The sequence below is a fragment of the Glandiceps talaboti genome, chromosome 18 (genome assembly GCF_964340395.1).
Source record: "Glandiceps talaboti chromosome 18, keGlaTala1.1, whole genome shotgun sequence".
NCBI lineage: Eukaryota > Metazoa > Hemichordata > Enteropneusta > Spengelidae > Glandiceps > Glandiceps talaboti.
In genome coordinates, this window is record NC_135566.1 from 14036694 (window position 1) to 14062494 (window position 25801).

The 25801-nt window shown below is 34.5% G+C and overlaps 2 protein-coding genes across 3 annotated transcripts; both read right to left on the reverse strand.

Annotated features, from left to right (window-relative positions):
- Nucleotides 1-50: 50 nt before the first annotated feature.
- LOC144448864 (acetoacetyl-CoA synthetase-like) lies at nucleotides 51-18206 on the reverse strand. The gene is made up of 17 exons (XM_078139176.1): nucleotides 18061-18206; nucleotides 16768-16871; nucleotides 14733-14850; nucleotides 13440-13553; nucleotides 12466-12563; nucleotides 11632-11828; nucleotides 8687-8840; nucleotides 7873-7953; nucleotides 7406-7530; nucleotides 6868-6932; nucleotides 5586-5708; nucleotides 4888-5001; nucleotides 4428-4553; nucleotides 3818-3887; nucleotides 3091-3149; nucleotides 2490-2692; nucleotides 51-1594 (listed from the first exon to the last, which is right to left on the reverse strand). The coding sequence occupies exons 1-17, from the start codon at nucleotides 18173-18175 to the stop codon at nucleotides 1457-1459; spliced, it is 2004 nt and encodes a 667-aa protein (XP_077995302.1). The 5' UTR covers nucleotides 18176-18206; the 3' UTR covers nucleotides 51-1456.
- A 3002-nt stretch (nucleotides 18207-21208) lies between these two features.
- LOC144449467 (uncharacterized) lies at nucleotides 21209-25750 on the reverse strand. 2 transcript variants are annotated; one of them, XM_078140005.1, is made up of 6 exons: nucleotides 25648-25740; nucleotides 25382-25509; nucleotides 24220-24325; nucleotides 23816-23926; nucleotides 22758-22820; nucleotides 21209-22137 (listed from the first exon to the last, which is right to left on the reverse strand). In XM_078140005.1, exons 2-6 carry the CDS (start codon nucleotides 25480-25482, stop codon nucleotides 22009-22011), a joined length of 510 nt encoding a protein of 169 aa, XP_077996131.1. In that variant the 5' UTR covers nucleotides 25483-25509; nucleotides 25648-25740; the 3' UTR covers nucleotides 21209-22008. The 2 variants fall into 2 exon arrangements, with proteins under 2 accessions (XP_077996131.1, XP_077996130.1); XM_078140004.1 differs by having other exon boundaries at nucleotides 25382-25750.
- Nucleotides 25751-25801: the final 51 nt, after the last annotated feature.

Genomic DNA, 25801 nt, shown 5'->3' on the forward strand with positions numbered 1-25801 from the left:
GCTGAAAATGACACAATACCATAATGTTGATATATACTTTATTGTCCACACACACAAGTACTTCTTATATCCCAAAATAACAACCCTGGAAAATAAAATTCTCCACAGAAATTAAAATCTCAATCAAAAGTCCCACAATATCATTTACAAAATCATTTGTATATTTTTATTGCACTGTCTACGTATGTACTATATAACCTGAAACACTGTACACCTAATAAATGTATGCAGGGAGGGATATGTCAAAAGATTCCAAAATTTTGAGGAAATGTCTCAATCTCCTTTATAACTAGTTATCTGATTTAACCATTCAAAACCAAACCAAGTTTGAATAACTTTAGTCCCTTTTTGTACTTTTGTAATGATTTAATCATTAATATTTTCTAAATCGGTGTACTCTTTAGATTTAACATTTTGGTTATTACATTTTATATTCCTCGCTTGGAAATAGAATACATTTATTATCATTATTGTCAAACAACTCAACAAAAAATATAGATAGAATTGAATTGACATAAGTACAATATTATGATTTATTATTTGAGGTAATAATACCCTCCAAAAAAGTGATGATATATTCACGAATAATCAAAAGTCACCCACTACCTGAGTTATGTTCTCTATAGTATAACTCATCAGTTGTAAGTTTGTGATGATGCTACCCTTTGACAGGTATGTTGGAAAAGAACTACAAACATGCAATATATTACATGCTGTACAATGTATGGACGCCTACTAGGTACACCACTAGAGGGCAGTATTCACTCGAAAGTACTACAAGAATACATGTATAAATATATTGAATCCCGCTGCAAGTTTTATCTTGTATCTCGGTCATGCTCTCTTTTTTTTTCGTTACCTAACAAACCCCTGACTTTAGTTTTGAAATGAAATTATTTGTTTATTGACCAAAAAAAACCAAAAAAGTTCTCTGAAAGGTCCTTTTGTATTAACAACTACAAGATTGTCCGTAAACATCTCAAGTCTGGTACTTGTGGTATATCATTTTCATCTCTTCTTAATAACTCATGACCAACTGAACCACTCATCTTAAAGCGGCAAGCAATAAAAAGCAATTAAAATCCTAATAGTATCTCTTTCTATATTGAAAAGACCATTCAGCAAATAAAAAAATTGTGTGTTTCTGATAACCTGACTGATCTCAGCTGATGACCCTAAACAAAAAGATAAGGAATTTCTTTGTTTTTTTGACCTTCATGCACGTCTGTTGTCTTTCCCCAGTGATGTCTGTACATATTTCATCAAACTATATCACAGAAGGTATTCTGGCCGACATTAGTTTATTTTTAGGTCAAAGCAAATTTTTTCAATGAAAACAATTAAAAAGATCAAATACAATAAAATCCTGGCCTACCCACCCCGTTTTCTGAGGCCATGTTATCAGAAAAACACAACTTTTTTTTTAAGCCTTAGGTACGTGTTTAATACATGTCTGTTAATACTCCTGTAGCTGTGGAATGTTGTAGTACAAGTCAAGTGAGCTAGGATTGGAAAATGCTCCCCTAGCTTGGATATCTTCACCAGATATGACCTTCCTCACTGCAACCTCTACCTTCTTACCACTGATGGTATACTGCAATGTGAAGAAACATATAAAAAATATATAGTTCATGGTTCCAAGAATCAATAGCACAGTGAATTATGGTAACAGAGCGAGAGACATAATAAAATCATTAAATGAATAATTAAATCATTGCTTGATTAAGACTCATAGTAGATGGTTTCATTCATTTCTATTTACCTTTCCAAAGTAACTATATTTTACCACAGGGAGCTCAGGCTCAGTTAGTTAGGGGTAGTGTTTGTTTGTTCATTGGTTTGTTGTCGTTTACTCATGTATGTATCTACCCATTTGTCGGTTTATTTTGTTTGTTAGTTTTTGTTTGTTTGTTTATTTTTTTGTTTACTTGTTTGTATTTTGTTTGTTTGTATTTGTAAACAAAACTAACTGAACCTGAGCTCCCTGTGATTTTACTGTCCTGAAGCAACATACTTTAAAAATATCGTTATATACCTTTATACACTCCTATACATCTAGACTACTACACTACCCCCCCCCCCCCCACCCACACACACACCTTGTTTCAAGTAGAGTATATACTAATTCAACAACGTAGTGTATCGGAATAGTCATCAGGGAGTATACTAGTATTTTCACACTGCATGCAGAAGAATATCAAGGACTCGTACAATTATACCTCCTCAAGCATAATGGTAATTTGGAATGTTTTCACTCATATTTCAAGCTTTGCATATCCAATAGCAATGAGCTGTTGTGACGTATATAGAGTATGAAACCCATATTTTTGGTTTCTAATGCACAAAACCAGGCTTGTGTGTGGTGCAACAACACTTACCATTCAACTATTATTTGCATGGCTAGGAAAATGTACAGAAGATGTAACATCTATTGTGAACATGGAATATGCACCTTAGAACTGACAACAGGTTGATTGAACTTTACTTACCGGAATGTCATCTGTCTTCAAAATAACACTGGGTACATGCCTAGCAGAAAGCTGACTCCTGATGGTGCTCTTTACTCTCTTCACCACCACGTCATCAAATTCATATCCATTTTCCATCTTTAAAAACATTATCACTCTTTCTTCACCGTCTTGATTTCTTTGTGGCACAACAAGACTATCTTGGATTTCTTTTAAACTTTCAACTGAAAAATAAATAGTGAATATTGTGTTGTATTTATAGTCAATGCCAGATTTGCTCTTACACAAGTATAAAATCGTTCCATCGCATTCTGCAAGGTTGTATCAATCAGAGTCAATGGTCAATCTGATTAAAATGCGATCTATGTGTAAATCTATGCTAACATCTACATCGGATTTTAATCAGACCGAGTGAACTTGAAACAGGTTATACATTTTTTACAAAATTTGATAATTCAGACAGTGGATGATCACAGGCGGCCATATTATGCAAATGTATGCAAATGTAGTAGAGTTTGTGTTATAGTTTTTCAAATCTGTAACACTAAGTGTTCTTGAGAATATCTTGAGAAATGAAAACAAGTTTACAGGGTCTGATAGGTGCCGGTAATGATGCACTTACCAATATTGTAGAGTTCTGCACTGCCAAATCTTACCCCATTAGGATTCAATGTGCCGTCACTGTTAAAATGAAGACAAATGGGCTGATCAGACTATTCAACTTTGATACCAATCTGTGTCACTAGTATGTCATCTGTAAGCATCTATGTGCCACTCTATATCAATAATTACTTGCATTGAACAGTTTGTTTTTAAATTCTTATCTATATGATACACAAAATCAGTAGCTGTATTACCAGGATAATCACATACTTTGATCACGATCACCCACTTTCTCTCCCTTTTTATGTCAGTTGCCAGCCTGTCCTTTTGTATATATAAACAAGTCTGCGTCGAAGACATACTCCCAAACATTTCAAATTAGTAATTCATATTGTGAATTTTGTTAGGTCAAGTATGGCTGTAAATCAATCATTATCGCAAAGGTCATGAAACAAAGCAATATGCATATGTGGACCTTGAAGATGAAGGTCAAGGTCAAAGGTCATGGTATTATTAGAATGCTTGTTGTTGATAACATGGGTGTAGACACATGAATTAAGCTTGCAGTGTTAATGGGCAAACTGTGAATTTTTAGGACAAAAATGGCTGCCATTTGACTGTATCATAGCCAAATTGAATTGGGTACCACACACTTATAGACATGGACAATTTAGTGATCAATAGCCCACTAAAAGTGAGAACATGCTGACATCATTTTCTAGTGACAATATCTAGGTTTACAATACCTTCTTCCAAGCATAACTACACCTCCAGTTTTAGAGTTGATAATACAGTAGTCACCATGAGACCACACTCCTAACAAGACAAATAATATCAAATAGTCAAACAAGTCTTCAATAACTGCCATCTTCTATCATACCATGCACAAGACAAGTTGGACAAAAAATATGGAATTTATACCCTGGGTGTGACCTACATCAAGATAACATGTGCCTTAGACTGAAAGAGCAGCTGTTGTGGGTGCGGTCTAATCTCCCTTTCCCCAAATATTAGGACAGGCTGATAAGCCAGGACCAATGATGTCATTACAGTCTACATGTGCCTATGTCATAACAATTCATGTCAATGTCATAGCTAGGTTCAAAATCGCCATTAGTTTTCCACGTTTTTCATAGCTATTGCTTGTGGTTGTATATTATTTCCCCATATTTTCCTTCATGAAGGTGCATGCATGGTAGCAGGGCTTGATCTTCTGTTGCCCAGTGGGTAAATAATTCTTTGGATTGTGAGAAGGTCGGTCTACCTAAAAAGCAGAAACAGGCAGCAGAAGTACCCGAGATGACATTAAAATGCAAACTGAGCTTTCCTGAGCAATAATCTGATTCTTTAATTTACCTTTAAATTGACTGAAGTAAGCCTTCTTGTACTTGACACCGTTATCATCATTCCAAAAGTGAGTTGGCATGGATGGGAATGGTTTGGTACACACCAGGTCTCCACTTTCATCATAGATGGCTTTACCTGATTTGTTACAACAAAATACAATTTGTAAACCCTAGTGAACATGATAATTCCTTTGAAGGATAATGATTATTTTATAACTTTTAAATCCTGTTGAAGCCGAAAATTTAAATCAAAACTTGGTTACACTGAAAGGGAGCTAGTTGCACATTTGTATGTGAAGCAGTTTATTAAATCTTAGGAATTTCAAAGAAAACTTTATTATACTGATTACATACATGTGAGTTGGTACTTCACAAAGGGTAGATGCTGATAAATTATGTACACTGAAGCAGAGGCGATCCAGTGTAGCGCCCTCAACTATGAAATTACAAAAACTTTTGTTTTCACACACCTTCATCATCCCAGCTTTCCATAGCCATACCAAGCAGTCTGCACTGTAATTCCCCTTTGTATACTGGTACCATCCATGACTGACCAGCAAAGCAACCAATGATGTCTGTACCCCCTGTCAAATAAAGGCAAATGAATATGGAGGATTAATTATACAATTCCTATCAAAACTCATATTGAAATATACTTGTTTGAGAAACAAAAGCATGACATTGAATTGATACATAGTCCCATGCATGGTTTACTAGTGATGTCATTGATGAAGCTGGAAACATACTCCCACAATTTTATATTTATGACACATTTCACAAAAAATCTCCAAATTTGTGTTATGAATCAAAAAAAGACTTGAACAACATTAGACATCATAAAATATACAGAAATATTAATAAAGAGTCAGCAGAAATAATATATTCATGGTTGCGCAATGAATATTCATAACTCCTGAGTGCTTTCTCCCATCAGTGTAAAACATCTCTCATGAATATTCATTGTGTGACCATGAATATATTATTTCTGCTGAATCCCATAATGCAATAGCCCACAGCAAAGATATCCTACAAAGGCACACGATCAACTTGAAATCACAAGTTATTGTAGGTGATGTAAAATCATGAAATGATTCTCTCCAGAACCCATAGTTTATGATAAATGCTTTTATTTCCTGGAGTGGTGTTCCCCTATAGTTTAAAATCTTACCTGTAATAGATCCTAGCAATAAATCTTCTTTGATGTGTTTATAGACATACTCAAAACTGGTTGGTTTGAGTGGTGAACCAGTGGATAGAATACATTTCAAACTTTTTAAACTGTGGGTCTCAACTAGGATAAAGTAGACATTAGGAAATAAGTAGATAAGTATGACTGAGTACAATGAACAAAATATAACCTTAGCAACAGTTGTCATAGACATAGGAAATAAGTAGATAAGTATGACTGAGTACAATGAACAAAATATAACCTTAGCAACAGTTGTCATAGACATAGGAAATAAGTAGATAAGTATGACTGAGTACAATGAACAAAATATAACCCTAGCAACAGTTGTCATAGACATAGGAAATAAGTAGATAAGTATGACTGAGTACACAGAACAAAATATAACCCTAGCAACAGTTGTCATAGACATAGGAAATAAGTAGATAAGTATGACTGAGTACAATGAACAAAATATAACCTTAGCAACAGTTGTCATAGACATAGGAAATAAGTAGATAAGTATGACTGAGTACAATGAACAAAATATAACCCTAGCAACAGTTGTCATAGACATAGGAAATAAGTAGATAAGTATGACTGAGTACACAGAACAAAATATAACCCTAGCAACAGTTGTCATAGACATAGGAAATAAGTAGATAAGTATGACTGAGTACAATGAACAAAATATAACCCTAGCAACAGTTGTCATAGACATAGGAAATAAGTAGATAAGTATGACTGAGTACACTGAACAAAATATAACCTTAGCAACAGTTGTCTAGAAATACAGCTGATCAGAACGTCGTTTTATCAGTGGTGGGTAATGAAAACTGGCTTACAAGGTGCTGAAAAGTCTTCCTCTTATACTATCAAACATAGCTACAAATACATTCATGTGATGCATTTATCCATTTGTTTATATCTGTGAAAGTTAGTCATATTGTATATGGCAATATGAATGACTTTCACAGACATAAACAAACTGATAAGAACATGGTGAACTTACACCAGAGGCCCCCAATAGCGAGGAGTTTAATAATACATACGCAGACTAACAAAGTGACATGTATATGTCCCATATGATATATCACCTTTGTGTGTCAGGTTTGAAAGAAATCAGATATTGTATGTCTGCGAAATGACATATTATGGATGGACGCATGTACACATGTACACTTGGATTGGATGAAGACCACTGTATTAGTCCCGAGGAAGGGGGTGGGGGTGATAAGACTAAAAATGAAGTGGTTTGGAGTGTGACGTTTCTCATCATAGTTACCTGGATGTATTCCTTTATCTTCTAAGACAGATAACCATTTAGCTCCAGTACCCAACACTGTTATTCTGTATAATTAGATCATACATTATTACAATACACATATTCAGCTGAAGTCACCTGTGGTACAGTCAGTGACACAGCTACAATGTCACACAATCATTGCAAAAAACAAAACTGACTTTGAATCATTCTATTTTTCCCATTTCTAAACTTTTTCTTCTGATATTTTTAACATCTACAGGGTATTTCGATCATCATTTCTTCTGTTGACTGAGAATTGTACAGGCTAATAGTAAGAAATTTCATTCAATAAAACAGACTCCTTGGTACAAAATTATGCAAATAACTAAAGATGACACGTTACATGTACTTACAGTTTCAGTACACAAGTGCCAGAAAAATTTACAATCACAAGTAAAGTACTACAGTTGAGATTTACCCACAACTCTATGAAAATGTGCCATATATAAGAAAGAACCACAGAATCCTTCTGTTTTAGCCATGCTACAACAAATTGCAAAAATAAGTGTATACTTACCCAATTTTGTCAACCAGGTCCCATAAAATATTAGCAGTGGGAATCAGCGGTGAACCATCGTACAGAACAACAGCTGATCCAACCGCCATGGCAGTGATCATCCAATTCCACATCATCCAGCCAGTCTGTAACATTATAATATTAAATTGGCATAAGCAGAGTTTACAATCTCTTTCACTCAGGTGAACATACTCATTATTAGGTGCTAGTTGTGATCTGACAGGCCATACTTCACAAGCGAAGCAAGTGTAAGTGCAACAGATCAAACAGTAAGTCTTAGAGCACTCAGCACTCACATATTTCTGTTACGTTTGTCCAAACAGCAATATTATTGGAAAATATAACTGTGTTCATATTTCTAAAACTAAACAAGTGACAATTTTAACAATATATTATATGATAGTGATATTTTATCTGTATTGGTTATTGATAACTATGTGTAAAATATTACAATTCGATATACTTACTGTACTATAATACATAAGGACATCATCTCTGGTCATGTTACCTTGTAAAATATGCTCTTCCAAATGTTTTAGTAGAGTACCCTGTCAAAAAGAATTCAAATACATGCATCTATATCAAGTATTTCAACGGGAAAATCACTCCAGGAAATAGAGATATTTTCATAAACTATGGTTTCTTGAGAGCCATTTCATGATTTTTACATCACCTACAATTACTTGTGATTTCAGAAAAACATCAAATTGATCTTATGCCTTTATAGGGTGAAAATGTTGGCTTGATAAGTGTTGAGAACCTGACCTGGGATTGAAAATTAGCTCTTTAACTCAAAATATCGGTGATTATTTTGAAGGACTGTTTACACCTGTACTTCTTGATATTGTGCATCCTGGAGTACAGTCAACTGCTAGACTCTCTCACAGTCCTCGGAGCATCGCTAAAAGAGCTGTTTTGTATGTATCCATATCAACCACCTACTTGTACTCGAATATCCTTGTACTGTTGGCCCTCATCAACTACATAGGGCTAATCATTTATTGACATGTTACTGCAATGCTCCATGTTATTGCGATGCAGACAAAGCAGTAATACATCGACAAATGATTAGCCCTATAGTCGATGAGGGCCCACAGTACAAGGATATTCGAGTACAATTATGTGGTAGATATCAGTACATACCAAACAGCCCTTTTAGCGATGTTCCGGGGACTGTAAAAGAGTCTAAGTCTAACTGCCTGTTGTCTGTGTGTAGCATTTTATAGGTCACATGATAATCACATGATAACTTGCATATCAATGTAAATTTTATAAACTCACCCCAGCAGAGTGAACCATACATTTTGGTGGTCCAGTTGTACCAGAAGAATACATAATATAAAGTGGATGACTAAAAGGAAGTTGTACAAACTCCAATGGCGGTGTTTTACCCTCTTCGGTTTGGCCACTCTCCAAAAAGTCATCCAGAAAAATACTGTAAAATTTCAATATTGCAAGAGACAAACATTTTTAATGAGATTATTATCTCTAAATACTTAAAAAGAAACAAATAAATTCATATTGTCTTTAGTGGAAACACTTGTAAATTTAGAGGGGCTTAAATGTTTAAGTTACCCGGATGCGTCATGGGGCTCTGTCATAGTGTAATGCCATATGTAGTTGCATCCGTGATAAACAAGTCTGTCATCATTTTCACTATTTTGGAATTCCTTTACACTGCTTTACACTACACTTCTTTCACAATTTGCTGCACAGTGACAGAAATGCACTCTCAAAGATGGGTCTGAAATTAGCATATCTGACCACTATGTATGCGACATGGAAATCTGAATTTGAAAATGTGGCAAACTTTGTTATTAAATTTGGGGTCTACATGTACATACAAATAGTCTCCAAAATCATATCAGAGGATATGATAAAGTTTAATCAACAGATGTCAACACACACACATATATAGAAAAATAGGTCACATTGAACGTCAGGTTAGTGACAGTGTCACATTACATCAGTCTCAGTATCTGCTGAGTGCTGGGATTGTCTTAGTATAGCTAGGAAGATTTATGTGTGTCTGCTTGAACGTGCAAGTTAACTAGACAAAGTGTACAGCCTGAGGTTTTGACCGGATGGCATAACAAACGAGTATGACTGAGATAGCGTGAACTCTCTCTCTATGTAATGTCTCATAAACAAATGTGAGATAGCCTGAACTAGTATGTAATGTTTCATAAACGAGTGTGAGATAGCGTGAACTCTCTCTATGTAATGTTTCATAAACAAGTGTGAGATAGCGTGAACTCTCTATGTAATGTATCATAAACGAGTGAGATAGCGCGAACTCTCTCTATGTAATGTTTCATAAACAAGTGTGAGATAGCGTGAACTCTCTATGTAATGTATCATAAACGAGTGAGATAGCGCGAACTCTCTCTATGTAATGTTTCATAAACAAGTGTGAGATAGCGTGAACTCTCTATGTAATGTATCATAAACGAGTGAGATAGCGTGAACTCTCTCTATGTAATGTTTCATAAACGAGTGTGAGATAGCACGAACTCTCTATGTAATGTTTCATAAACAAGTGTGAGATAGCGTGAACTCTCTATGTAATGTATCATAAACGAGTGAGATAGCGCGAACTCTCTCTATGTAATGTTTCATAAACAAGTATGAGATAGCACGAACTCTCTCTATGTAATGTCTCATAAATGACTGAGATAGCACGAACTCTCTCTATGTAATGTTTCATAAACAAGTATGAGATAGCACGAACTCTCTCTATGTAATGTATCATAAACGAGTGTGAGATAGTGTGAACTTTCTGACTATGTAATGTCTCATAAACGAGTGTAAGCTTAGCGTGAACTCTATGTAATGTATCATAAACGAGTGTGAGATAGTGTGAACTTTCTGACTATGTAATGTCTCATAAACGAGTGTAAGCTTAGCGTGAACTCTATGTAATGTCTCATAAACGAGTGTAAGCTTAGCGTGAACTCTATGTAATGTCTCATAAACGAGTGTAAGCTTAGCGTGAACTCTATGTAATGTCTCATAAATGAGTGTGAGATAGCATGAACTCACTCTCTCTCTATGTAATGACTCATAAACATAGTGTATGTGAACTCTATCTCTATGTAATGTCTCATAAATGAGTGTCAGACAGCATGAAGCTTAAAACTGTCTACGTAATCTCTCAGCTTCAAAAATTGAACAACAAAGTTGATACAAGACTGTTATAACTATCTGTTATTCAATGGTAGTAATTACTTTTCAATAGTTCTCATTTTTGTCTCCAAGTCATCTTACTTTACTAGACTATTAGTCACGGTAGTATAATATTATACCATGGAATGAGAAAATAAAGTCTTCTATCAGTTTTCCAGTTTGTTAATTTATACCAGTTACTGAAAATAAATCTAGAATCCATCAATATGTCAGCAATTTTTCATGACTGCACATTTGTGAAGAACACAATGTTCTTCATTTTTATCATCTATATTTTTATGAATAATTCTCTGAAATTCAAATTTGATAAAAAATAATTATTCTAAATGAATAGCCATGGGCTATTTTGCATAAGAGTGCATGCAGATACATGATCCTAAAACATCACAATGATTGATGGTATAACTGACCTACTTGATATTCTTGAAAACGTAATTCAAATAGCAATTCATCAAACACTTAGAGAACTGTATATTTCAAGTCATTGTGTCTTGTCATTTGTTCAACAAATGTTTTTATTTTTGATGACTTTTATGTATTATTTATCATATTTTACTATTTATTTTACTGCTGTTTATTTTATTTGTGTTATGTTCCGAGTCTGTTTCCATATCTGTTTGTGGCTGGCAGTTAAATTTCCCTTAAAGGACTCAATAAAATATTCTCTTCTCTTACAATCAGACAACCAATTCACTGAAAATTGTTACAATACCAATAATATGACATTGTACATGTAAACAAGGTCAGTTTTATCCATAAGTAGTACAGTAACTGGTTGAAATCATAATCACGTTGGGGGCGCTGTTCTTGAGTGCAGACCCAAAAATAAAATTTACTTGCAATGGGTTTATTGTACCATGTTATGTGTATAGCTTCACAAACATGTTTACCAACAGGTGATTTACTACTGTTCAGGGTGTATTAGAGTAAGTTATTATATCTGACAAAACAGTTTCAAAAAAAGTTCCAGTTGTAGCTATAAATGAAGTCTAAAGGTTGATAGCGTTTTGCTACAAATATTTTGAAAAAAAAAGACATACCTTTTGGGTATACCTGATATATCAATGGTATTCTTTTTATTGACATAGTCTGTCACAATAACCTTTTCTAGATCTGGTAATTCTTGCACCACTTGTTTCAATTTATCCAGGTGATCGTGAACTTTGCCATTGTAGACCACAGCATCTACAGAAAATATCACTTTTGGTTTGATTTGTGTAAATCTGTCAAGCACTCCCTAAAAGACAAAACAATACATACCATATATTATTTTCTTGCGTCGTTGTGGGTTTCTCCCATTTATGGGGGGTGGGGGGGAGAAAATGGGGGCAATTGGGAAATTTCTGATGGTCTGAAAGGGTGGTCATGTAATCTTTTGCTCATGATTTGATGGTATGAAATTATCTGCTAACAGAGAGGGGAAAATGTCATAAACTAAAGAGTTCCTTGAAGAATATACCCTCAGGTTTTGACCAGCTAACAATATGTGCACACCCGAGAATGAGCAAACCTGATCCTTAAAACTTGCAATGTAATGTCTCACCTTGAAGTCAATGACAAGTCTTTGGGTTAGGTCATTCTTTGACACTTTCAACATTGATGACTACTATTACTAATACTACTGGTTCTGCGGAGCTTGAAATGTGATTCAAAGTATTTAAAATCATTATTTTTTTCATTATGCTTGAGGAGGGAGGTACCATTCCCCAATATTTTTCTTCATTCAGCTGGAAACTCATAAATATATGGGTTATTTAAACAAGAGTCGATAGGCTCATAGTGACAAGGCACCTTAGGTCACTCATATATTCCTTCAATGGCTGATATAGGAAAGATATTGGAGAAAAACATCTAAATATTTGATATTTAAATACCCTGACTCCAAAATCAGGAGATGTTGAACTCCATATTGCACCAAGACTTGCTACTGCCAATGTTGCTGCCACGGCAACAATACAATTTGGAATGTATCCTATGAAAATAAATAAATATTCATACAAGATGAAGATATGATATTACAATATTTGTACAGAAATATCGATCAATGCAGGTTGAAAGTCCAAATTTGACCTGTGCACCATAACATGAAGGATACCTTTCATGCCAAGTGTTCATGTGGTGCCTTGATTCAATGACAATATTTATTTTCACTTCACTAACCACCTAGAATGTCATATACAGTATAGCTAATATAATATGCCCCTACCCATTAATCACCCATCCCTACCCCACCCCTACCTCCATCCAACCCCTACACACATACCCTCACCCCCAACCCTGCCCCTACACTCACACAAACATACCCAAAGGGTCTATACTACAATTCACTACTTCTACTTTTACACTGTGTAAACATCCAAAAAGGATTATCATCCCACAGGCATAACGCTGGTGACCTCATTTAGATCTCATTCCTGTTCATAGTGATAGAAAAAATAATAGAGAGAGTTTGAAAAATTTGGATGCCAGCAACGATGCAGTGCCCTCAACTATACTCTAGTTCATATATGATATGAGCTACGATAACATCCACTCTATCTATCGATAGAGTGGATGTATATTGTACCTCGACCTTATAGGAACTAGACTACATCAACTACAACTTGCATGAATAACAGTAACTCTTTTTCATACTGTCAAAGAAACACTAAACAGTTTAATATAAATGAAAAAACATATTATATCATAATCACGATATGCATGTTTTTATTGATTTTGTTGATTATTTGGTGACATGGCATGCTGAGTTGGAAGGAATATATGCATTAAATGGAACACTAAATCAATAATGGAACAAAGCAATATAAATCAGTTTGAATTAAAAGGTTGAAACGTAAAAGACACTTACCCACTACACGATCTCCTTTCTGCACACCCATCTGTCTTAAAGCAGCCGCATAGGCTGCCACAATTTCTCTAAGTTCATGGAATGTTACTCTCTCTACTTCCCGTTTACCCTCACCTACAGATAAATTAAGGATACCAAAATTCTATCAACATACAATTAGGAAATAATTCTGGCCTGTAAAGTTTCCTTTATGATCATCCTGGTTCTAAAAAATTTAGTTTTAAATCATCTTATGATTTATTGCAAAGAAAATCATTAAATATTTAGATTTTCTTTTTTTTCCTACATAAACAGCAGGAATTTAAAACCTTATTTCGGTAATTTTAAAATTTTGAGTTCAGTTACTACATATCCAAATTTATTAGAATCTACTGTAATTTTTTAGTACAGTTCAAATATTGGCCTATGTCAAAGGAGATGTTGTATATACAATGTATATATAAGAGAGTGCAAAGGACAAACACTGTACATGTGGACTGTCACTGCACTCAAATGATTAGTAATAGTTCATAGCAGCACAGATGCTCACAATATAGCTCGACTACCAGTTTTATAAGGTGGTAGCTTAGCCTGTGAGATCAATGGAAATTAATTTGAAGTTGTAGTGGAAACATGATATTTTATTGAACAGTCAAAGTGTATGACAACACAAGATGTATTTTATTATCAAAGTGCAATGTCACAAGCAGAGTTTACAAGGTTTATGTTCACGTGAAAATACTTACAAAAAGGTTGATTTACTATTCTAGTATAATGTTAATGTAACAGTCAATGCATGCCTTCTATGACATTACAAGTTGTGGTCTGGCATTGTTAGAACTGTTGACTGTATAGTATAGAGTTCCTGTACTATTTTTGTTCTGGCATTGTCAGAACTGTTGATTGCAGAGTAGAGAGTTCCTGTACATTTTTTGATATGTATATCACAGTATAGCAAATTATGTCATCAGATCATTAATGAGTTTGAGTTCAGTCATTTGCAAGTGGTGGTTAAGTATACATCAGTAAGTAGAATACTGAGTGTACCTTTTAATATGCTGAAAAAGTTGATGGCCTAGTAGAGAGTTCCTGTACATTTTTTGATATGTATACTCAATGATACTATATGTATAGCAAATTATGTCATCAGATCATTTATGAGTTGTATCTTAATACTAGGTTTGAGTTCAAACAATTGCAAGTGGTGGTTAAGTATACATCAGTAAGTACAATACTGAGTGTACTTTTTAATACTCTGAAATAATAACACCCCAAAACCATATAAATTCAGGTTGTGCCCTTATAAGTCTTTACCTGCAGCATATACAGCTACTCTGTTGTCATCATACTGCAGCATGTTTTCAGCATAATTAAGTCGACTTCCAACAAACCATTCAGGGACCGCAGAAATATTCTTACTTGTATCAACGACCTAGAAGTAGTCAATATGAGCCAAAATTATATGCAAATGACATATTGATTGCTATAGAGTGTTACTATACATGACAACAGCGAACCATTTACATAAAATGCCATAACGTAAATGCACGTTTCGCATTATAAAAACCTCTTCAAATCATATTCTAAGAGAATTTCAATTTGTAAAATAGCATTTTGTAGGCTCTTTAATACTGGCATATTCTATGTAAATAATCAACCATCTCGGGTCAACAATTGATTTACACTCACATATAAAGGGTCAAATCACATTCCTTCAGAGTTTCTTGTGCATCCAAATTATTGAACATTTTACTGTTCATTATGATCCAAAGGTGAAGTTGTTTAAGAAATTTTATTTGTTGATATGGCTTTCCCGAGATGCCAGAAATTAATAACAAAGATTTGAGTGCTTCAATATATGCATAAGATTTCATCATTTTATTTTTAAATGTCTTGATTTTTTTATAGTGTTGGGTTATAATAATAGTAATGTAATTGCCTTTGACATGTGCTGATATCCTAGGAATGCAGTTATTTAACAATACTCAAGGTCATACAGTGAATAATATTTATACTCAAACTTTACAATCCACTACCAAGGATAAAGTACCTTGAAAGAAAATAGTTAATGATGCCATCAATGCTATTTTGTTTTAATCTCAGTCTGCAGATAAACCTTGCCAGTTGAAGCCCCCTGAGGCAGCAAAAGACATGCGTAGTATGCACTGTTAGGCCCTGTACATTAGTAGTAAACAAAAGCTTAGATATGATGTCGCGTATCTATCACAGTGACGCGCTATTAGTATCGACGGTGCGATTTTGTGTCCCAATTGAGTTTTCTGGACGCGATATTTTTGTTTTGACAGCGCAAATAGCGTGTGATTGCGGCCCAGAGTGATCCCTGCAGTCACAGAAAGACAAAATGAGTTATGAACAATATCTGTCATCCTTTTGACAATACAAAGTATTATATTATGAGAGTAAATTATGGTTGTATAGTATAATATAGTACAGTATTATTGGATAGATATTTGAAATAAACCCTGACAACCAATGCAAGTATTGGATGTCTGAGGTCAGGGGATTAAAGTGGCCATATGGCTGAGAAATAAGTACGTATTTTGTTGTTTTTTCTACTTGACAAAATAATGTGAAACGGCAAAGCCCAAGTCTGTGCTTTTAACCCTTTCAGGACTAGAAACTTTCCCGCCAAAATTTTTGAACAAAAATTCTTGTTTCTCTGTAATTTTTGGAAAAAGATCAACTTTATTTTAGACCAGAATTCAAGAAATATTACTTCCCAATGAAGAAATATTCTTAAATTTTAGAAAATGTTCTTACAATCAAGTTTCTATTTATTCCAATGTCGTCTCTAGGAATGAAAGGGTTAAACTAACTATGACTATATTGCAAAAACACTGTAAATTGTATTTGTTGTTGTACGTACTTGAAGTGATTTGTAAACAGACTGGTGCCCACAAATAATCACTTTTACAATGTAATTACAATAAAGCAATGAAACTATATAAGCATGGTGGCCTTTCAATATATATGGAAGCACCATATGTATATATAGACTGGAAATAATGTAGTAATTACTCATGTTTACACATTTATTTACAACGCACTTCCTACAATGTACAACAACAAACTTTTTAAATATTGCTTAATATTTGCAATTTATTGCGTTATAAACACAGACATAGACTTGGTCTATATTTTTCAACATTTTTTTTTTCAAGTAGAAAATCACAGCAAAGTTGTTTTAAATTAATCATTAAAAATCTAAAATAAATAACCATTTCTCACCGATGCTGTCATGTTTGTTAAATACCTAGAAAATAAACAAAATTAGTCTACCACTCTCTGATCAGATAAAATAAGTTTGACAAAATTGTCTTTTTCATACCTGTTCATAGGGTTCCGAGTGGATAATATTGGTGAATTTCCACACAGCTTCCCAAAAGTCATCATAATTGTCCACAGACCATTGCCACAAGTCAGCATAGGTCTCTACAAATACAAATACAAAGAAAAAGTTTTTAAACGGAAATATTAAAAAGATAATTTTGAAAATATTTGTGTTGATTTCATTGTGAACAACTTTTTAAATCAATATACTATGTTTTCCTGAAATGACAACACTTTTTTCTGTCTTGTTTGTTTTTTATTTATTGAAAATCACAGCTTACTGTAAAGAAGTAAACTTGACAGTACATACATGTAATTGTGGTTGGTGAAAGCTGAAAGTTCAGAGAAATTCAAATTTCAGTTTCATCATCCATCATATGTGAAAGTGGTTAAAAATTATGTTTCTGAAGTAAAGCTTTAGTATCACAGTGTGACTGAATGAGATAATATTAAAAAAACTTACAATGAAGCATTCTGCGATACAAATGACCACAACAAAATAATGTTTGCAATATCCCATCCCTTCTATAACACCTTTACATCAAGTTTATTAAAAATGTGAACGGAAAAAAAAAAATTCATGTGGTGATGATTTTCCTAGTACATCATGCATCACCTTCTTCTGAATCAAATTCTCATTGTACTTTATTATGTAGAATCCTATTTGTATTCACACATCTATAGTATATGTTCGTTTGACCTATCCAGCCATCCATCAATCCATCCACAGACAGACAGACAGAAAGAAAGACAGAAAGAAAGACAGACAGACAGACAGACAGACAGACAGACAGACAGACAGACAGAGGGACAGACAGACCGACCAACCGACCGACAGACAGGCATTTTCAAGTCCATGAAAAAAAAATGTTTATGTAATGGTATATAGACTACGTGTAACTCATGTATCAAAAGCACACATCTGTGGTCTGTTTACGTTGAAAATTTATGTCTAATCCCAGGGATAATCGTAACGCAGCTGTGGGTGTGTAGTGGGCGCGGCTGCTATTACGCTCGCTCATTGGCTAAGGCAATAATCTTTGCTGACGTCGTTACGGTAATCAGAGTTAATTTGCAAATGTCAACAATCTGCTACATAAAATGATATTTCGTAAAACGGAATAAACTAAATTGTACTTGAACTTATGGAATTGCTTTGTATAAGGTGATGCAATGTTTACGAATTTGCTGAGTTGGCACTCATTGGATAATGTTACACATACCATTACTGCGATATGCACACATTCAATATTTACAACACTAACTTTAGTTTAAAATATCATAACATTACCCAATTTCGTGTTGTGCATGCTGTTTATTTTCTTCCGAAACTCGTCAGTCTTACAGGACTTCCTTGAATTGGGTCGCCACATAACAACGTCAACATTGTCTTGTGCTCTCTCCATGCTGTAGTTGTGTCAAGCGATGCGTTTATATTTGGGAAGAAAACCAAGTGCAGCTAGCAGACGCCTACACAGTCGAAGTTATATTTGTCGACAGTGGCCAAATAACGACCATCAGCCTCCGCGGTCAACAAAGTAGTTTACACATAATATAATATATATATGCATAAATCAACCCAAAATATTTGTCCTTCCCGTTGTTGAAGATATTTTTTGACATTTCCTATCTGATAAAGACTCACTTTATTCGTTTTCAGACATTTTACATAATACATAGTATATTGCGCATTGATTTGTAACCTTAATATTGGTATTGTGGCCTGTCGGACGATTTCATTCATTTTGTGATCGCTATGCGCAGCGTAGTTTGCTCGTTTTGATTGGTTGATGAGATATCACACGATTGAATCATCCGCCCGAATGTTGGCGCTGTCATGTTGCCAACTTTTCTCCCTGGGCCAAACCATTTGATTTCTTGCGGGGGAGGGGTGGACGATTTGGACCCAACATTTTTTTCCGTCATCGCCACGGCAGCAATTTTTCTTCCAAGAGCAAATAGAAAGCAAATTTTTTCAGGATTCTGGAAAGTGAATTTCCTCCTAAACGGAAGCATGCATGATGAATGTAGCTTATTTCAAAAGTGTAGAAAACAAAAATGGAAAGTAGCGGGTAAAATTTAAATCATAGAAATTGAGGGAGGCAGGGGGGGATGGAGGCAAGTAGGGTGAGTATGTGGTTGAAGTGGAGATAAAATACACAAAAAGCACAGAAGAAATGCAACAGAAGAATGCAACAAAATCTACTGGCACAAAATTCAACTACTCTACTAACTGAAATAGCATATCTGGATCTAATAGATGTCTTCAGAGGCCAAGGATTCATGAATTCCAACATTCTCAGATGTGAAAACTCGTTTTAAAAAATAGTTTATTCGAACACATAATACAAAATGTATTTCCAGAGGAATTACTAAAGGTTACAAAGCTCAGATGAAACAAAATAAAACAAAAATTAAGTATAAAGAAAATTAAGATTTATAAAGATTAAAAAACTGATTTCATTATATACATGATGAATTAAATGAGCTGTATGAGTAGGTGTTGCTGTTCTCATATCGGAACATATATTTCAATCAATCAATCAATCAATCAATCAATCAATCAATCAAAAGAATTTGTATAGCGCCAAAATCCAATAATAATGTTGGGTTCTTATATAGCGCTTTCCCACACCGTGCTCAAAGCGCTTTACAATTATTACCCCTGGCTCGGATCAGAACGGCACAACGGCCCTTTAGTCTACCTCAACTCCCCAGGGAGCATACAATCCATTGCAGCCATTTCAGCGCATAGGATTAAATCCTTCACATTGCAACCTACATCCTACCAGGTCCCCAATTATACAGCTGGGTTGACTGAAGCACAGTCGTGGTTCAAATCTTGCCCAAGGACTTTAGCCACTCAGAAACAAATAGCAGGCAGCGACAGGGCTCGAACCTGCAACCTGTAGATTCCAAGCCGGTCATGCTAACCATTCACCCAAAATGACTCCAAATACGACGTAAATGTATTGTTCTATGGCACCCACTGGAACAATTATAGTAGATCGTAGTAAAAGTTGGAAAACTCTTGCCAACAGATGCGTCTTGATATCCTTCTTGAATTTATCGACAGTGGACATGACGATGACGTATACACCGCGCGCGACCCGGGTGAGGAACAAAGTTCCGGGTAATGCAAGAGGGGTGCTGTTTGCGAGAATGCACGCTCACCGTATGAGTCACTTTGTATTACGACGACGGGGTAGTGAAGTAGACTTTTTGAACCACAGACAAGTAAGAAAGTGAACGAGTTGCGGGTTTACTGTTAACAGGATTGGAGTAGTCATTGAGTGTCTAAGTTGTAGGTATTCAGTAGTACTTTGTATCGAATCCAGTACATGTACAGGTAGCCAGTGAAGAGCAGAAAGAACCGTTGTGATGTGATCTGTTTTCAAAATTTACATATTATGCGACATTAATTCATTAAACCTTTTTACATTTTATATCATTCGGTAAAATTTCAAAGGTACGAGCATCCCTGGACGAGCATACGGTTTAATCTTTTCAAGTTCAATTTATGTTTATATAAGCGTATACTACAACTTTATTTGATTTACAAATTAGACATGTTCTTTCCTCCAAAGATTCTTAGATCGGCAATCATGGATGTTATCCTAAATATGTCTGCAAAGGGTTCGTCAAGTTGAAACAATAACAACTCTGATGACTTTCACATATCAAGCTCACACAGTAACACATAAAAGATGACGAATATATAACCAGACTAACCAATTCTCACTCTTACATGAACCTGCCAAACAAAACTGAATGTCTTTCCAAAAAGAAAGATAAACACTACACAAAGTAAATCACTACGACGTTACCTATAATCCGGTTCTAACTTGTACACAACCTTAGGCTTGAGGTCATGACCTTGTTTAGATCATGGCCTCATTCTCAAATGAAGACTGCTAGTTGTTGAAATATTGGAAAACTCTATTTTATTACACTGTTGATTGATGAAATTAAGTTTTGTTGAGAATTCTACAGTGAATGAAACTATTTCAACATACCTATCAGTTCTAGCCATTACCCTAAGAGTATGTTCACCAAATGTTGTTTCATTTGTGCTAGCCGTTTTTGAGAAAATGATGACACAGACAGACAGACAGACAGAGACTTTTCCTCCCTGAGTTTGTTTTAAAATCATGTCACCATTCAGTCACATAGAAGTGAAGTGCGTGTGTGTGGGGGGGGGGGGGGATGCTGTGTGTTGTGTGAAGAGTTGTTACATTTACTTTTTAATACACTAGGCAATTATCTTCATCTTTCTTAACAAAGTTTTCAGGAGAGCACAGATTAATTAATCCAAGTCTTCATAAACCACAACGAAAAGATGAGATCATCAAAATATGTTTATTAAAACTTGTATTAATATTGCTGCTGAATGGACAGATTCACATGATATGATTCTATCATGAATCAGTGACCCAGTGACCTACTTTAGTCTTGATCAGGACCATTGCCATGTATACACGACAGCAATATACTTCATTATTCAAATAACATAGGACCAAAACTCCTGCTGGCGTTTCACCTGGAGTTTTTGCAAGCCGATCCCACCATTTTATTAGCCAATAAAAATATTCAATACAAAGAAGTGAGTTTTATCTCATTAATTCAGTGAAAATGTGTTTCACATATTGGTAAATAAAAAAAAAATTAAAATATCTTTACACTTTACTGTTTTGGTATTGTATTTTCTATCATACCCCCACCCCACTTATTTTAATTTCAGCACCTTTGAACATTGTTGTGTACTGGATTCAGACTCTTTATAAATGTTTTAATTGTTTGATTCAACGTTGGAAATTTTTCTGGTAGTTCACCATTTAAACAGGAAGTTTTCTGGTAGTTCATCATTCAATGTGGAAAGTTTTCTGGTAGTCCATTCAATGTAGAAAGTTTTCAGGCAGTTCACTCAATTTAGAAAGTTTTCTGGTAGTTCACCATTTAAAGCAGGAAGTTTTCTGGTAGTTCACCATTCAATGTGGAAAGTTTTCTGGTAGTTCATTCAATGTAGAAAGTTTTCTGGTAGTTCATTCAATGTAGAAAGTTTTCTGGCAGTTCACCAGTCAATGTAGAAAGTTTTCTGATAGTTCACTATTCAATGTTGGAAAGTTCTCTGGTAGTTCACCATTCAATAAGAAAGTTTTCTGGTTGTTTACTTCTCAATTACTTACATCGGATGATTCTGTAATCTAGTGTCATTGTCATGTGACTTAACTTTCACAGTTTAGCTGCTTTTATCATCTTGTTTGTCATTGCTATTGATAACATTGCAATCAATAGACATACACTCCCTGAGGTGAGCTAACCTGGCTTTGTTGAACTGGTTATCATAAAATGGGAAGAAAAACAATACCTGTAAAAAGAAGAAGAAAGATAACGAATGTTGACAATGGCACTGAAACACAACTGATAGTTCTAAAATTGCACGTATTCATGTAATAAAGTTAGTACTTCTCCATTTTGTTAGCGGGATATGTCTAAGGCTAGGATATGGAATTTTCAAACTAAAGTCACAGCTGTACACTGCAGTATAATGTGACATATGTCCTCTATAATGTTGGGTGTTTATAAGTAAAAAGACTTTTCCCAACAGCTTGACATCTTTCACCTTTTCAAGTCTTTAATTTTTGTTGATTCTAAAATACAACAGAGCTTTACTGAAAACAATCAAGTCAGGCTGAGTTTATGTGTATTAGAGTGGTTGATGGGATTGTGTACACTGGCTTGATGTCTGTATGTAAACAGTACAATAAACAAACTAGACATTTTCATTGTTTGACAACAAATTAATGACATGAGATTAACCAATTGTACACATTTACCCATAATTCAGCAAGTATACCATTAAATACATAATTTAATCAATCCATGGTTTACAACATATTAATATAAGACTTTGTTGCCATAGATATTACTATCTGACAATGTAATATTTGTTATTTTCAGATTCATATACATTATTCTAATACTTACACAGTTGAAGAAAAAGCAAAGTGGAAACCAAGCTGGTAGGATGCCACTTGAAAATGACAGTGCCTATGGAAATAATAAAATATTACAATATTTCATAACCATGAATCATTAATACACTCTATATAGTCTGTAAGGTTTGCTGTGACGGGGCGCCCTCACACATCAGTGGAGAGAGGAGGGCGGTGAAAACAAAACAACACAACGTATCTTAGTCTTCACTCATTGTAGTAATTGGTAATACCATAGACACCGTCTATGATAATACACATGTGGATACATGCACTTCAAATTCACCTTGTCTCAAGAGGGCGCTGTTCATATGGACAGTACTGGTATTATGTACATGCAGTTTGGTATGATGTATATGCTGTTCATATGGACAGTACTGGTATGATGTACATGCAGTTTGCATCTCTCATTCAAAACCCATTAAACCTTATAAGATAAATTATCCTCAATTCAGGAAAGAACACACTGATATACTCCTGACTAATGAGAACCTCCAGAACATTTATACAGGTTCATTGTGCTGGTTAGTATACAGACACTTCATGTACTTTAGTTGTACAGTTTACCAAAAAATATATACAATCACATGTACTATGTAAAACTGTATTGAGTTATAGAAAGCTGACAGCTAACACCCTCTTGAAGAATGCAGACAAAACAAAAAGTACTATAAACCTTGAATTCCAGAACAGATGCATATTGAATTCACCTTATGTCTCTAGAGGGCGCTGTTCATATGTGTAGTCTTAGCTAGGTTAATTCTCGGTACCTACAAGAGTAATTTACCGCATGCGAGATGGTCAAAATAGAACAAGAAGGTTGACTTATTCTTGTGCACACCTATATTAATGCATATGAAGCAGAAGTTATGGCACTGACCAAGAAATGAATTTTCATTACTTTTGTGATGCTCATAGGCAGTAATAATATTCTATTTCAGATACTGAGAATTTCCCCTTGTGTCCCTACTACGAGAGGGAGATGTTCATATGCGTAGTCTTATCAAAGATAATTTCAACATATGGAAATGTGGGTCCTTAATCACATACCTCTGCTTCAGTGCCTTTGTCTCTTCCTGGCATGAATTCTATCTCAACTACATCTAACCAGTCGGCCCTTGTAAAACTGTAAATCTGAGCTGTATACCTTTCATTGTCTATCTGAAAAATGCATCAAAAATGGCAAAATTTGTTATATTTGCAATTGATTCTCTCTAGAACATCTGTATCATTTTTTGCATCTTGAACTTAATCATATCCTTTTTCACAAATGTAATAATTGCATAGATCAAATGTAGTAATATGAGACTTAGAGGTGTTTCCAACAATGAAGAACTGAGATACAGTGAAATTTTCTTTTTATTCATTTGTAGCTGCCTTCCTATGGAATTATTTGGGGGCCATAATGGTCAAATGATTAGTGTGGTCAGCTGTTGATGGTTGATGATAAATACCTTTTTTATTTTATATGTATTGATCTTGTCTGTTGCATCAGCTTTACTGACAGCTAAGACCAGTTCATCCAGGCACACCCCTGGTGCTGATTCAGGACACTGCCATCTGTGGAGAAAACATATATTTAATACAAAAAAAGTAATAAAAGTATTTTAAAAAACTGACAGATAATTATTTAGAAAACTTACAAATAATACCCAAAATGTAAAATACAGTTGACAATTTATCATTTGTTGATGTTAAAATATATAGATGCAGACTTCATATTAAATTATTTTTACTGCATATTTTTTAACTACAATCCATGGAGTAAAAGAACATTTGGTATGATTCTTGCTGAGTCAGCATAATTTGGTTTTCTCCATATACCCATGTCATATAAATATAAGCAAATATATTATGTGTATAAACACACACACATATACATACATACATACATATACACACACACACACACACACACACATACATACATACATACATACATACATACATACATACATACATACATACATACATACATACATACATACATACATACATACATACACACATGCGCGTGTTGTATTTTACCATAATGACCAACGCGCTTGGAAACTCATAAAATTGTTATTTTGATATTGAAAATGACAAATTAACTGAATTTCAGATGGGTTGTTAATTGTTCCTAGTTCAACATTAACGATAATGTTCGAAGTGATGTTGTCATCACTAACGAAATGTAGTATGATGTATGTAAAGCAAAACAGGAAAGCATCAGGGATATGGATGTGAAGAGATAAAGAACGATGGAGGACAATTACGCAAACGGTATGAACACTTGACACATCCGTATATAGGGAAAAGCACAGGCACTCAAATCAATGTGTAGAAGAAGAAAATGTATTGTATGTAAAATATATATATATATATATATATATATATATATATATATATATATATATATATATATATATATATATATATATATATATATATATATATATATATATATATATATATTTTAATCATACACATTCATTCGGGTGCCTGTGGGGAAAAGTAGCAACGCGTCAACGTACAATACAAGCTTTCTATTCTAAATTCCAATTATTATGTAATCATGGTAAACAAATAAGACAAAAACAAAACTATAACTACAAAAACAGTTATATACTATACCTTTCTTTATGACTGTGCAACCTATTCAAACCTGGGATCCACATGGCTGGACGAAGGAAGGCTTGAATTGGCGCCTGTAAACTACTGAGAAAGCAAACCATTTTGCTTCCAAAGACGGCGACCCTCGACTAAAACAAGTTCACGTGTTATTTAACTTATTGATTAAATGTCGTTCAGTCTGAACATAACGATAAATTCGTCTACATTAACATTGGAATGAACAATGATTGAGCCACAGACTGTAAACTATGTTATAACTAACTAACCTGTGAAATAAAGTAAATAATTATATTTTTGCGATATACAACACGGGAACTCAAAAGAGAGGCGACGTCTGCTGCCTATGGATTGAGTGTCGATTGAGCAGTTTGTTTATTTTTCCTCTGCTGATGCATTGTGGGATTGAAAAATCAGGTGATC